The 15,437-nt window shown below is 36.3% G+C and overlaps 1 protein-coding gene across 5 annotated transcripts in view; it reads left to right on the top strand.

Annotated features, from left to right (window-relative positions):
• The window catches only part of LOC113523061 (FERM, ARHGEF and pleckstrin domain-containing protein 1-like), an 82,554-nt gene that overhangs the window by 28,028 nt on the left and 39,089 nt on the right, over positions 1–15,437 (top strand). For 2 of the 5 annotated variants that reach the window (XM_052897812.1, XM_052897813.1), the window contains exons 6-15: positions 443–566; positions 1,401–1,465; positions 2,432–2,610; positions 4,066–4,226; positions 4,806–4,880; positions 6,855–6,991; positions 10,099–10,274; positions 12,574–12,600; positions 14,865–14,951; positions 15,305–15,431. In XM_052897812.1, the coding sequence (XP_052753772.1) occupies positions 443–566; positions 1,401–1,465; positions 2,432–2,610; positions 4,066–4,226; positions 4,806–4,880; positions 6,855–6,991; positions 10,099–10,274; positions 12,574–12,600; positions 14,865–14,951; positions 15,305–15,431 (1,158 nt within the window). The remainder of the gene's footprint in view (positions 1–442; positions 567–1,400; positions 1,466–2,431; positions 2,611–4,065; positions 4,227–4,805; positions 4,881–6,854; positions 6,992–10,098; positions 10,275–12,573; positions 12,601–14,864; positions 14,952–15,304; positions 15,432–15,437) is intronic. The other 3 variants (XM_052897814.1, XM_052897815.1, XM_052897816.1) reach the window with 3 other exon arrangements.

Below are 15,437 nucleotides of genomic sequence, written 5' to 3'. Positions count from 1 at the left end.
ATGTATATAATGTTCTAAGTTAACCTGTATACTAAATTTCATTCAAATCACTTCACTAGTTTTTGAGTAAAAAGGTAACAAAAATCATCTATCCAATCATCCTTACAAACTTACGTATATATGTATTATATTGCTCCGGTATTCTGAGCGCACATGGGCGGCAATAGTTTGCCATCAGATGAGCCGCATGATTTTTTGCTACCTGTTATAAAAAAAAGTATATTTTGACCTGTATTCGATGTGATTATCATCAATTTTATCGCGAAGACTGACAATTGTCCTATATTAGCTTCTTGTAAATTGAAAAGTGATAGTGTTGCATTATAGGTAGGTATCTAGCGACATCTGTCGCCCTCTGGTTTCAAGAGTTTGCAGGCCTCCTTTATCCACGAAGACCTCTGTCGAACGTTGCCTTAAACTAAATAACACAATTGACCAACAGCGGAGTGTGGCGACTTTGTCCCTGAAGACTATCCGGACCACACGTATCTCAGCGGGTATAAATTCTTCCCCGGCCAAGACTCGGAGTCGGAAAGAAGAATTATGGAGAACCATAAAAAACACATGTAAGAATTTTAATTTATATCTGTCTAATATTGTGAACTATACAGAGACCCTTGTGGTTCACTGGTATGCACGTAGTTTGGATAAATCGAGTCTTGTATTTGATTCTCGATTCTAAGGCGATTATGAGAACTTAATGGTCGAAAAATTAGCAGCAGCGTCTCTCTTAAAATATCACAAAAGTCTAATTGCGGTTGCCAACCTGCTACCAAAGCATGGCAACTACTGGCAAACCTCCTTTTTATGGGGGAGGCCTATGTTTAGCAGTGAATGTTTAGCAGTGTTTAGCAGTGCAGACAGTTAATGGTAGTAGATCAACTCAGGAAAGGAACTTTTCTAAATTTACTCTAGTTAGGGTTTGGTTTCTGACTTATACTATAGAATTATGTACTGTGATATGTCAAATCCTTTCTTTAGTACTAGGTAACAGAACAGAATAGAAGAATGTATGTAAATGGAAATTTATTCATTGTGAATTTAAATGATATATTTATATGTTTTAATAATTGGTAATTGTACTTGAATTGGCATATGTTAATTTAAAACAGACGTCATGTAATAATAAAATTTGTATGTCCCGTGATGGTAAAACATAGCGCACTACAGATACAGAGGAATAATACCTGAGTCCTCAGGAATGGCAACGCATGGTGGGTATCATGGGCGAAACAGTATACTCTGTTATGTCCATGCTACTGCTCATGTCTATAGGCGACGGTTACCACTTTCCATCAGGTGGGCCGTCAGCTTGTTTGCCATTCTAAGTTGTATAAAAAAAAAATATCAAATTTGTAAGTGTAACACTTTTTATGCAAATGACTGATTTTTTTATGCAGAGGTCAGAGTCCTGCTGAGGCAGATCTTAATCTATTAGAAACAGCAAGAAGATGTGAATTATATGGTGAGTTGTTTAATTAGATTCAGCAAAAAAATTTGAGTAAAATAAATCATAATTTATTATCAGTGTCCCCGTCCCCGTCTGCGTTATCGGTATACACTGATGAGGCACCAGTGATAGATGACTGATGAGGATGAAAGCAGGTCAGTTCAGGTTCAGGTTCAGGTTCATCGTGAAAAATACAGTTGGGATTCAGCACGATGGTTTCCAGGGGGAACCACGTGGAGGTCGACCTGACTGGGTATATTGCTAGTAATGGGGCTATTTGACCCCATTACTAAAAATCCCTTTCTCCCCTATTTTTAGTGTTGTAAATTACTAGATTTGGGCCCCACTTATATATTCTCATTATACTTATAAAAAATATATAGCGATTAGTTTAACTGCATGTTAGCAAGGACGAGCTTATCTTTGAAACAGATCTCTTCAGACGACTTCGTCCCTATGATCGGGACATATTGATTGTATTAAATTAACTCATGTCCTTTCCATGCTAATTTGGCTTGGAGAGGTTCTTACAGTTACCTTATCTTTCATGATGGTAAAAGATATGGTAATATTACTCCATTTAGTTTAGGTTGATGCCAAATGTACCTATATGTATATTCAAAATGTGTATGCGTGTGTGACGCTTGTGTCTGTACGAGTGTGCGTGTGTATATGTCTGAGTATAAGCATGTATGTGTGAAGATTTTTTATGTGGGATATGGTAGTAAATTACAAGGTACAGAGGAATAACACCTGAGTCCTCAGGAATGGCAACGCATGGGGGTATTATGGGCGAAACAGTGTACTCTATTATGTGCATGGTACTGCTCATGTCTATAGGCAACGGTTACCACTTTCCATCTAGTGGGCCGTCAGCTTGTTGGCCATTCTAAGCTGCATTAAATAAAAAAAAAAAAATGTATGTACAAACTTTCATATTTGTTATATTGATTTGTAGGAAATTATATTTATTTTATGCAGGAGTTAAAATGCACCCGGCAAAGGACCACGAGGGTGTACCACTGAACCTGGCGGTAGCACATATGGGCATCGTGGTGTTCCAGAACTTTACCAAGATCAACACCTTCAGTTGGGCGAAAATTAGGAAGATATCATTCAAAAGGAAAAAGTTCCTCATCAAATTACATCCAGAGGGTTATGTAAGTTGTTCTTTGGACGAGTATAACAATGTAAAAAAAAAAAATATTTATTTATTTAAAGTGACACCAACAGCGTCTTGCATTATAACATTATGTAACAAACATTAAATATAATACAATATTAATGCACATGCCTATTATATGTATTCACAGCATTTACTTTAACATAGTTATACAGTGCGAGAAAATGAAGTAACAATTTAAATATTTAAAATACCATATTTAAAAAGTAACGCGCGAAATAAATTTATTATCACGAGAAGGAGGTGCTACTATATCTTTGACGATATTTGGGGGTGTAGTAGTTTAGTTTAACATGATGGTTGGGAATTAAATCCTTTCAAATATATACATAAATATGTACATAAAACCTATTTTAACTATTAGAGTGCTTTGTCACAGTCTTACAAATTAAGAATTTAGTGCAAAAAAGAAGGACAAAACACTTCAATAGCTAAAATAGATTTATGAGTGGTTCCACCGTGAAGCAGTTGTGTTTGTATGGTTGTGTTTCGGTTTGAAGGGTAGGATATAACAGTGAATTTACAGGGTACAGAGGAATAACACCTGAGTCCTCATTAATGGCAACGCATGGGGCGTATCATGGGCGAAACAGTATACTCTGTTATCTCTATGGTACTGCTCATGTCTATAGGCGACGGTTACCACTTTACATCAGGTGGGCCGTCAGCTTGTTTGCCATTCTAAGTTGTATTAAAAAATATATATATAAAAAAAATAAGGGAACTCTATTTAAAAATAATGTATTTAAGTATATGTATCAGTTGTTAAGTATTGTATCAGGTGTATCGCGGTGTGGTCCCGCCATAGAATAGGCCGCCCCTTCCTTTCTCGTGGGTGTCGTAAGAGACGACTAGGGGAGGGCGAGGGATGGGCAGCAACGTTCCTCTTAAACAACTGTAAAAGCTTAACTGCGGTTGCCAACCCGCCTGCCAAGTGTGGCAACTACTGGCAAAACTCCCCTTATATGGAAGGCTTATGTTTAGCAGTCGATAATTAATGGCTAAAATAATAATAATCCAGCGAAATCATTCCGATCGCTGTCGGTGAACGGTTTTATCCCAACCAGTCTGGAACAACATCTCAGACGGTTGGGATTCCGAGGCGGCTCACTCCCGGGAAAGATGCAGAAAGCGGTGCTCTTAGATTCTGCCCGCATTGTACGCCTGTTTCTCTCCTTGGGACCCTGAACTCCGGCCGATTGTGCTTCTGCCGGGGGTTAGTCTGCCATCTCCTCTCCTTAAGAGGGGAGATGTGAATTTTCTAGAAATTTAAAAAATAATAATAATAATCAGTTGTCTCTGCACCCTTTCGTAATATGAAAATAATTGGCACTAGGTTGTTACGTCAATGACTTTTTTTAAATTGTTATACTCATTTTGTGAAATAACTAAATTAAATTACCAATCAAAGAATTAAATATTATTTCTTTAGGGTTACTATCGGGACGTGGTGGAATTCTTCTTCGAGGGACGCAACGAGTGTAAGAACTTTTGGAAGAAGTGTGTGGAGAACCATGGATTCTTCCGATGCTCGAGTGTGCCGCGGCTCCCCAGGCACAAGACCAGGGTCATATCAAGGGGCTCCTCTTTTAGGTACATCATAAAGCGAAAACTGGCTTTTGTCAGCCTCTTAAATAAGCCCTTATGAATATAGAAGATAAGAAAATATAAAAAAAAAGAAACAAAAAGAAATATAAAAAGCACATTAAATAATCAATTAGAATAGAGTATTATTATTAACTTTTGGATAATATTATTTATTGTAAAATAAAAACTCGCTATTTATATTAACAATAGCAAATAAATATTTCATTTCATTTTATTTCATTTCATTTCATTTCATTTCATATTTCATTTCATTTCATTTCAATGTCCGGTGTTATTTTATATATTTTCACTCTTCATTAGCACAAGAATGGTCTTCCAAATGTTTAAAAATCAGAAATGCCCAATATTGCTGGTATTTAAAAAGTATATGTTAAAATTAAGTTTATTTGTTTTAAAATAAGCTATTAAAATTTTAAATAAATTGAATTTTTAAAAGGTAGTAATATTCTTTAATACACTTAAAAACGTTGGTACGTCATCTATACGAAATTATGTATCGGTTTTGAGCTTCTTTGTTATTAAAAATTATTTGGAACATGTTCTAAATGTATGTATAAATCATAGGTATAGCGGCAAAACGCAGAAACAAATCGTCGAGTTCGTCCGAGACAACTATGTGAAGCGGCAGACATTCCAGAGGTGTGTACCACTGAGCCCATACAAACAGCTTAGCCACGTAGCAACTTAATTATATTGCATGCACAATGACAGCTTAGCTCTCCACCGCGAACACAATCGCTTCACTACACTTACCTTGGTTTCATAACATAGGCGTAGTTAGTTGATGCTTTCTAGATGTTTATTCATAGTTTACTATACCATAGATACAGAAGGGAATAGTCCAAGGGATGACATTTGTTTTATAAACATCAATTCGATCTAGACAATAATAATAGTAGTTCATAAGTTTGTGAAGGTGAGTGGTTAGCATGGGCTGGGAGACACTGGCTTTTGGTTTTGTCTTGTGGGCGTTTGTGTGATATACAAATGACAATACGAACCGAGAGGCCAAACTGCATGATGTAAAGTAAAAAGTCCCTAAAAACGACTAATGACAACCAGGCTAGAGAGGCTTCGAATAGTTTTGTATATTGGTGGTGACTAGCATACTCGAGCATGCGCTGTATCCGTTGAGACTTTCGCTTCTTCCAAAAGACTTTCAAATAGTTCGGTCGTAGTCGCAACGACGCCGCGACTATCGGTCGGAGGATGGTGTGGTCGTTCAATTTTAGGGATTTTTTAATGATGGGTCTGCGCTCCGACACTGTTGCCTATGTAGTGGGAATAAGATTCATTATAGTTTCGACTGTCCTATTGTCACGGCAGCATCTCGAACAGTTCGTGCAATGTATATTTTTTTATTCCCCAACACGCTTACAACACGAATTATTTTACACGTCACCCCCCGATTTTCAATCTAGCCTCGTAAGGTGTTAGATTGTTTTGTTATTTCTACACCTCTAAGAGTAGATCGATATCACATTACCACATAATTTTTTTTTCTACACTTTGATTGCATCGGGCATAAGGAATCCACTGACCTCGGTCGACGCAATGAACCTTTCCCGCACTGCATTACTGTGGCCCTAATCCTATATCGATTAGTTCATGCGAGTCCAACTCGGCATGGTTTAATTCGATTTAAGAGCATACTCAGTGGCATTAACTTAAAGGATTTCACTTTCGAGCGATCATCGATCGAGTGTGATGTAAATATCGCTAGGGTATACGCAGGAAGCTTAAAATCGAATGGAGATTGCAACGTAAACATACAATTGGTGGCAATAAGTTTGACCTTTAAAGAGGACACATTTTTATTTCGTTGTTACCGTCTCATGTAAAAGGAATGGAGATGGCTCGCTGTTGTTTAGTATTACGTTTTATTAGTTGTTCCTATTAGGGTGTAAACGAGAAGGTCATAGTTCAAATATATTTAAAAAAAAAAAAAAAACTCAAAATGTCAAATATAAATAGACAGCATTAAAAATCAAATTATACTCTTTTTGTAACCAGCCAGTAATAATGTTTTTTCCAAATGAAACATGAAGATTTAGTCGTTAATTATTTACTAAATTTAAACTAATATTACAATTTTGAAGGCGCGTTTGTTTGTTATCTTCTATCGCCTTTACGGCTTAACAAATCGTTATGAAATACAAATTACATGCTACATTTGGCATTTACAATGTCAATCATATCCTGTTTACACGAACGAAGTTGTTAGGATAGTTCATAAATATGTTTATATTAAATCTGTTAATTTATACATATATACAACAAGATCGGACAATATGCAAGTATATTACAAAAAAATATTGTACTTTAAATTTTGTGTCTGGTCTTAGGATGATTGTTTATTTTTTTTAATCTACATTTGTGACAGTTTCAAGTACAATTTTTGTACGAGAAAGCGAATCTTGAGTTTTTATGGTATAATGGTCCGAAACTGCCCAATGATTTTATTCGTCCTCTATTCGTGGACGGCGCAATCTCCATTCGGTGAGGGTGGCCGCGTAGTCTAGGTAGGGCGTGCCCGCGGCGCGCGCGGCCGGAGAGCAGGCCCGTCCGGGCAACCAAAAGCTGGTGTCACCATCCTCTGCCCGATGCCGGCAGGTCGGGCTCGTTCCGCGCGTCGCGCTCGGTCGGCTCGTCGCGCGGCAACGTGTCCGCGCCCGCGCACACGCCCGCGCCCGCGCTCAACGCCAGCCTCTCCGCGCACCCGCTGCTGCCGCTGCCGCCCGGCTCCGACGGTACGTACCCGCGCCGCCAGCAAGCCGTGTGCCCGCTCGGCCCCGCTCCACCACTCCACCACTTCACCACTCCACCACTCGTACGTACTCGGGTACTCGAATACTACATATACTCGAATTAACCCTGTACATGATTCACAGTATTCGAATACATGGTTCGAGTAAGTACGGTATAGCAAGTTTTTTGTTTCCGATTTATAATTTTTTTTGTTTAATTACAAAAGAAAAAAGATATTAAATAAATTAATAATTATTATCTTCGTCAGAAGTGAGCTTCAGGAATAAATTGAAAGAATACTCGAGTCTTATACAGTGCTCGTATATTCGAATACGGAATCGAGTATCGAGTAGTAATGTCCAATTCCCCTCGGGAGTCGATTATTATTTAATGAATACTGTAATACTCGAATACCAATAAAGGGCCGACCCGGCACATCACTAGCATTGGTGGCACATGGCGCAGTCCTACAGGTTTCGTTCGTCAACACACTGGACCGACAACGTGGAACTCCAATATGGTTTAAAAGAACTATGTACTATTGAAATAGTGTAACCTCCTTATTTTAAAGTAAAATGTATAACTGGTACCCGCCAGTATCAGGCGCCACTGTCATTATTTTTTTATGCATAAAAAATATTCCATATTGATAAAAACCTATATGTACGTTTTAGTAATTGATGTGCTTTGTCGCTTTCTTTTGCTCTAAATATTTAATTTGAAAGAAAGTGACAAACACTTATCAAAATTTTTATTTTTATAAGAATGTAACAGTTTAGTAATATCAATGAAATTTAAACCTTAATTACTTATAATAAAAAGCAGTATTGACTGTATGGAAATGATGTAAAATAGGAATTTATGCAGCTATAGAGGTGTTTGACGCTTTGATTAGACATCTAGCAATGTTGATGATTTCAGTTACAATCCATACAGTTGGCAAACGTATACATTCGAACAGAGAACAATGCAATGAAAACTTGAGGAAAAGTGGTCATTGTAGGTCTCATACCGCAAAAATACCTTGTGGTAGCAAACGTTAAAGGCAGATAGTGTGGTTTTTGCATAAGCCATTTTATGTCTTGATATGTAGGTAAAAATGCATATAAATATATTACACGGATTGTAGCATACATTCAGTATAAATAAATTAATTAATATAAAACGAAAATATCTAAAATAAAGTTTCTAGTAAATATGGCAGTCCAACATATGTATATTAGTAAACTTATTTTACTTTCTTGTTCTATTTTTTTTTTGTTTTTTATTTGGAAGGATAACACTTGAATATATACGGGCGCTATACATCTATGGCGTTGCGGTTGTAAGGAAGTTATTGTAATACTGTGCTAGCGGGTACCTTTCGCTATCAACACTATTGGTCGATAGAGCGTTTACTTATTTCATCCGATGTGAATCCGAGCAAAAAATGGAATGGAAAACTTGGTAAGAAATTTAATCGCAGACGGTTCGATCCGAATGTAAGATTATTTATAATATTTTACTATGTGGCCTATACTATGTAGTGTGGTCCCAGCATAGAATAGGTCTCTCCTTTTCTCGTGGGTATTGTAAAAGGCGACTAAAGTATTTTGCTGGTGGAGGGGTAGGAAGCGGCGTCCCTCTTAAAAAGTCACCAAAGATTACTACGGTTGCTAATTCTTCTATTCAGCGTGGCAACTACTGGCAAAACCCCCCAAGGGAGAGACCTATGTTCAGCAATGGAAAAATCATGGCTGATATCATAATCATCATAAATTATACATCAAAGTCGATTCCTCTATCGGTAGTTTTGCGTCTCTATTGTATCGATTGTTGATAGAATCGATACCATCGATAATATTGCAATAACTATTGATTCACCATCATATCAGACTTTAACTGTCCACTGCTGAACATAATCCGGGGAGGCTTATGTTAGGCCAGTAGTTGCCACGCTTGGCAAGCGGGTTATTAACCGCAATTAGGCTTTAGAAATGTTTTAAGAGGGACGCTGCTGTCTATCCCTCGCCCTCCTTTATGTCACCCACGGGAAAGGAAGCGGTGGCCTATTCTATACCGGGACCACACGGCGATATAACATAAAATAACTATTGATTATTGATGATTATTTTGTCGATTCGGTTGGATGCTGTATGCAAGCGTTTTTACCTTTTTATAGTTCTGACTTTCAGTTTATATGATATTATATGGAAATTTGTATCCTGAAGGTGTAATTAGAGGTTAGAATTTGATTTACTAATATGATCGTTGATTGTTTTTTGGTGTTTTTTGTAATACCGGAATTTAATTTTTGCTTATGTTTTTTGTTTATGGTTTGATGAAACCGTTCGTTGACTGTGTCGTTTTTAAGTCTGCCTCACTGCGACCACAGTTCTATAGGACTGCGATCGTAGTGATCATTTTTAGGTATTATATTTTGAGGTACTTCTTGAGTATCATATAATTGTGATGCAATTTATCTATTATAGTAGATAGAAAAAAAAATTATCTAATGGTCTATCATCTATTGGTAATTTACAATATTTTTTTAATGTATCAACTACCGGTTTATCTTACGTGTAATTAGATCGATCAAGGTTGACTAGTTTTGGGATCAATTTGGAATCCTTAATTATAAGCGGCTTTGACGCGAGCACGAGCCAGATTACGCGCCTCGGCCCGCTGAGTGTGAGCTGTAAGCGTTCGCGCCACTGTCATAGATATGAAAAGTGACAGTAACACTGTAGAGGAAGAGGAAGACGAAGAACTCAGCTGTTCATACCCGAAGATTTCCGAACACCGTCTATCTTATCTGTGATAGTGCCGCGTATACCTATAACTCGCGCTCAACGTTACGAGGCGTGCAGTTAGCCGCTCATGATTAAGGATTCGAATTGGTTGCTAAACAAGTCGAGCTTTCTTGATATAATTACACGTATCTATTAAAATGTGTGCTTACGTACTAATGTGCTTATTTTTTTATCGATATATAATTTACATCTCAATTTTATGATTATATTCTATTTATTATGGTGTACTATGACAATCAAATAAGATATTATTGTGTCCATAATAATGAATTCATAACAATGTGTTTCTATATCGTACTATGTCGTGTTCCTCGCAGCGATTTCCCTGGAGTGGGACAAGCAACCTCACTACCTGGAGGCTTCTCTGATGATGAAGGGATACAGTGCGGAGGAGGCGCGCGCGGCGGCAGCCTCGCGGGCGAGCACGCGGCCCTCGGAGGCCGCGACTCGCCCGCCGCTCGCAGCTACCGCCTATGCCACCACGAGGGACAAGGTGAGCGCCCGCACCGTCTGTGCACTACTGTCTATGTTACTACGAGGAACAAGGTAACTCTATCGCTTATTTCGCCTGTATTACTATATCGTCGTGAGGTACAAGGTAATCCTCTCGTCTATGTCACTGCGGGAGACAAGACTATCTTTGTATCACCATGAGAGACAAGGAAGCCTACTCCTTAAGCGACCACGAGGAACAAGGTACGGCTATTGCTTGTATTAACGCGGAGAACAAGGTAAATCTGTCGTCCGTGTCACTACGGGGGACAAGATAAGACTAAACCTTGTGTCACCACGACTGACAAGGAATATTTGTCCTTTTACTACAAGAGAGAAGGTACGGCTGTCGGCTGTATTATCGAGGGAATAAGGTAAGCCTGTTGTCCATGGCACTACGGATAAGGTAAGTTCACACGCTTCAACTGCCTCGCCCATTGCGCCACTTGAGACTTCCTCGCCTGATCGAATACGAACGAATTATTTGTTATATAATTTTACAATTAGCAGTTTGAAATAATTCCTTTTCTTTTTCTTTTTTTTTCTAAGTTATATTCAGACATATTAGTTTGTCATGGAGTATTTATATTTCCAGTTTACAATGAAGACACATAAAAATAACACGTGTAAAAATAATACGCGAGAATTTGTGACAATCAGAAAGACTCTTTTTAATAGACCATGTTAAACTTTATTAATATATAATTGGGTAAACCTCACAATATTAATAGTTTTATTGGTTCATATCCGGCTCGAAGGATCACTGCTTTGTTGTGCTTAAAACGTGTATTAATACAAATTTAAATAAATCACTGTTCTTATATTTACACATTTACAAAATGTATAAAGGAGATTTAATTTAATATGTAAATATGTACAATTCGTTCGTATTCACTCAACCGAGTAAGTATTTTGTGTTTGTAGATTGAAATTATAGTTACGCAATTAAAAGGGACGAATAAATTAACAGCTTTATTTTGTATGTTAAATTGTTATAATCATTACAGAAATTACCCCAGTTTTATAACAAGCTTTAATGGAATTTAATGAAAATATACATAGGTACTATTTTTGTATATAAGTGGCTAACGTTTCCGATTCTAAATCAAACGCTATGGCTTTAGTGAAGTGTGAATTTGCCTCAATATAATTCCTGATAAGAGAGGCGTATTATTATAGATAATTATTTATACAACTTTAGTGTCCATATAAATAAGTAAAATAGTCCTTATTTGTATGCTGGTAGGTCCCGGTCACTCAAGCGTTGGTTAATTAAAAGATTTTTGTATTCTATACGTGATAACAAGTGACTTTCACTAACGCCAAAGCATTAGTTATGGGAAATTAGATCAATTGCATATTGTTCATGTTATTTAAGATAGTTTTAAATACTACTACAAAAGAAGTGTTAATAGGAGTTAGATTCACTAATAGAATGCTAAAAAAGATACAGTAAATATAATGTGAATAACTTTTTTAACTGTATGTAAGTTACCATTAGAACTATTCTAATGAAGAAAGTTATCCTTCACTACCGTATGAACCTATTACTTAATTAGATATCCTATATGGTACGTAATGGGGGGGGGGGGGTAATATATAGCAATATCAATTTTAGTTACAATATCTATATATTGATGTAATAAATAATATTTTAAAAGTCTACTATCCAAAAAATAATATTGGATAACAGGCTTGAACGTATTGGAAAATAGATATCAAAATGGGTACTGGCTCATTAATGTCCAGAACTGATATATAGATATCGGATCGGTATCCATCTTATCCATGCCTAGTACGTAGACTGATTTTTTTAATTAAAAAATGCTGCAACTTTTTTAGCAGTATTGCTTTATTTAGGTTCTAATAAAGGTTAAAATTAGAATGATTTAGATGGAACAGAATATAATCATGTTTTTGCATAAGGTTCCAAAAATAATGTGATTAGTCTTAATAATATATAATATGTTTATATACATTTTGAAATTGGTATTCTAGTCAACCAGCAGTCTACTTTTGACTTTGGAGGGATAGAAATATCAGTGGATATCTTTATAATATATGTAGTGTGGAAAATTCATGTATTAAAAATAAAGAAATCAAGAGATATATCTCTAGACTGATTCATTGATTTCGTTTCATATAATATAGCAATCTAAATCGTTCTAAAACATAAATGTTACAAGTCCACTTATACAATACTGGTGTAACACTTGACGGGACAGTTTGTTAAGTGGGTAGCCGAATTGAGGGCTTTGTTATGTTTTGTACTTCACAATAGATATTTTGTTTCCTTTCAGCTCTCAAAACTGTACTGCAGCCAAATCGTAAGGGCATTTGCAAATTGGCTTTTAACGTTTCTAATATTTCGAGATCATATCTTAACCTTGACGCATCGTGTTTCTGTTGTCTGCGCACACTGATATATGTATTCACACTGACTATATGAATTTTAGTTTATACAAGATTATATATTGTTTTTTTGTCTTTAAAACATGACTTACCGAGTCGTATATCTGAGTGGTCTTTATTTTATATATATATAGATTGAAATCGAATATCATTGGCATATATTTAAAGGAGTGTTCTCTACTGAAACAGGTCATGTTTCTCAAAGAAGGTCGAGAATGAAAGTCGAAAATAGACAATATTTGATTCTCTGATACTAGCTTGGTAGCCGTATACGTCGTTGGCTCATATTACTTGTTGATTTTCGACCCATGATTCTTTGGTGAAAATGTTCATATTTACTGATAGAACACCAATTGGCTGTGTAAGCTTCGCTCGCATCTTTAAGTGGGCACCACACATCCTGGGATAAGATGGGAACAGTCCACCCCTCTTTTAATAAGTATCTGAAAACGTCCCCTTAATTTTCGATTTCAATTTATATATATATATATATATATATATATATATATATATATATATATATATATATATATATATATATATATATATATTTAACATACATATGTATTATTATAGATAATTATTTATACAAGTTTTAATTTGCGTGTATGTTGCGTAAAGGGAATAACTTGCATGGACGTTACATTTTCCAATTCGTACATCACAATACTCATGAACGATATTAGTATCGTTCCTAATTCGTGACTAATTAGTTTTGACCTCAATAATTTAATAAGCCTACTTACTTATATTACAAATACTAATATTATAAATATGAAAGTGAGTTTGTTTATTATCTTAACGGTTTAACCATATACTATGAAATTTAGTATATATGTACTATATGGGATGGGAAAGGATATAGGCTTCTTTATATCCTGCTCAAGCGGATGAAGTTGCGGGTAAAAGGTAGTTAATGAAATAAGTGCACTCCGCGAAGCCTTAGAATTCTTCAAGATCGTATTAACATACCTAATAATAATAAGTCGTTATAGTACTAAAGATCAAAACACGGCATGTTTCGTCTGTTGTGTAATGCGAATCAAAAATAAATTTTGGTAGGAATGGTCTGTAACAGAATCTATATGATTCCGTCTAATTGAAAACTATTAATTTATAATGTAATCAGAGCATGATGATACCTGTTTTTATATGATTTGTCAATAAAAACATGCTAACGTAAATATTTATGGGCCTACGAGCTCATTTTCTACCTTATCGCTTCTTCTCGTGAGATTGATGTCAGTTGCTAAACCCATCACTTGAAAAGGAGCAAGGATTTTTTCACAACGAAAATATTTAGTTTTTCAAGAATTGCTCTTCGATCGATAAATATTAAGTTAGAAAACAATGGGGCTAACATCGCGATTAGGATAAAAATCCCTGAAAGTAAAAAGACAATACAAAAGGGCTATTTACAGTTATCTAAAGTTTGAAATTCATTGGACTAAAGACACACCCGTCTTATGAGTATCGTAATGTACGAGGCTTACGTAACTTACGTGCACATGCATAATGAGACCACATAATATATTAAAATCGGTATTGGGCTTCTATTTTAACTCATTGTTGGGCTTACTGGAAGCATGATAACAAGGTTTCTTGTTCTTGCAATTATTGTCCTTATATGTATAGATATAATACTCATTCACATAATATGTCACCCTAATATACAGGATTAATCCTCATTCTATTTCATAAGATAATGGCAGTGGTCTGTAGATATTACAATAATGTTTTTTCTGTAAAAAAAAAAATTCTACCAAATTATTACATCTGGACTAGAGGTGGGTAATATATAGCTATATCTATATATTTTATATCTATGTACTGGTCTAATAAATAATATGTTAAAAGTTTATTATCCAAAAAGTAGTATTGGACTTTAACATATTTGAAAATAGATACCTGACCAATATGGACGATATCGAAATGTGTGATGACCTTTTTTCCGCCAAAAATATCCAGAGGAATCCAATATATAGATATTGGAACGGTATCAATATTGCCCATGCCTAATGAGGATCACTAGTGAAGATATCAGAACCACTGTTATTGTCTCGACAACGGGCACTGATATGTACAGATTGCACATTTTCCGAAACGCACACGGCACCGGGTCTTCTATTAACTTTTCTCCTTGGAACTGTAATCGTTGTATGTTCATATCACTTTGTAGGGAGCGCCCGAGCTTGTGACCCATGCCGAGGTCAATCATCATCCTACGCTGGATTCGCCTCTGCCTCGTCGGACGACGACACAGTTGGTGAGTTGTTGTTGTCTATTTGTCTATTTATTACAAATGTCGTTATATCGTTTGTGTAGAGTTCGATATACAAATAATGCAATAATCACATTTTCGTGAAACTCGGTGTAATTAACCAATTAAAATATAGGTACTTACATTGTTTTAGTGACAGGGATGTTATTTTTATTCAAAAGTAAGAATATTTCGATCAATTCGTCAAGAGATGTCATTGGTTAAAAAGCACAATTTCATTCTGTGCATTTATAGAGCAGTTTATTGCTTTAGTGTTGTTTTTAGTTTTTGATTGCATGTCTTGGTTTTCTTATATGCACGTATTACACGATCATAAATGAACGCTTGTGAATGGCCAGGTTTCTCCGGAGAGTATATGGAGCCAGGCGAGTTTGGGACGCGCAGCTGGTCGCGCGCGCGCACCCACTCCGCCGCCTCGTGCCCCGCGGGAGGAGCGGCCGGACGCGAGGCAGCCGCCGGCGGCAGGTCAGA

Source organism: Galleria mellonella, unplaced genomic scaffold (genome assembly GCF_026898425.1).
Source record: "Galleria mellonella isolate WM207_F2 unplaced genomic scaffold, CSIRO_AGI_GalMel_v1 utg38, whole genome shotgun sequence".
NCBI lineage: Eukaryota > Metazoa > Arthropoda > Insecta > Lepidoptera > Pyralidae > Galleria > Galleria mellonella.
The sequence above is the reverse complement of the archived record's forward strand: the minus strand, read 5'-3'. Positions and strand labels throughout refer to the sequence as shown.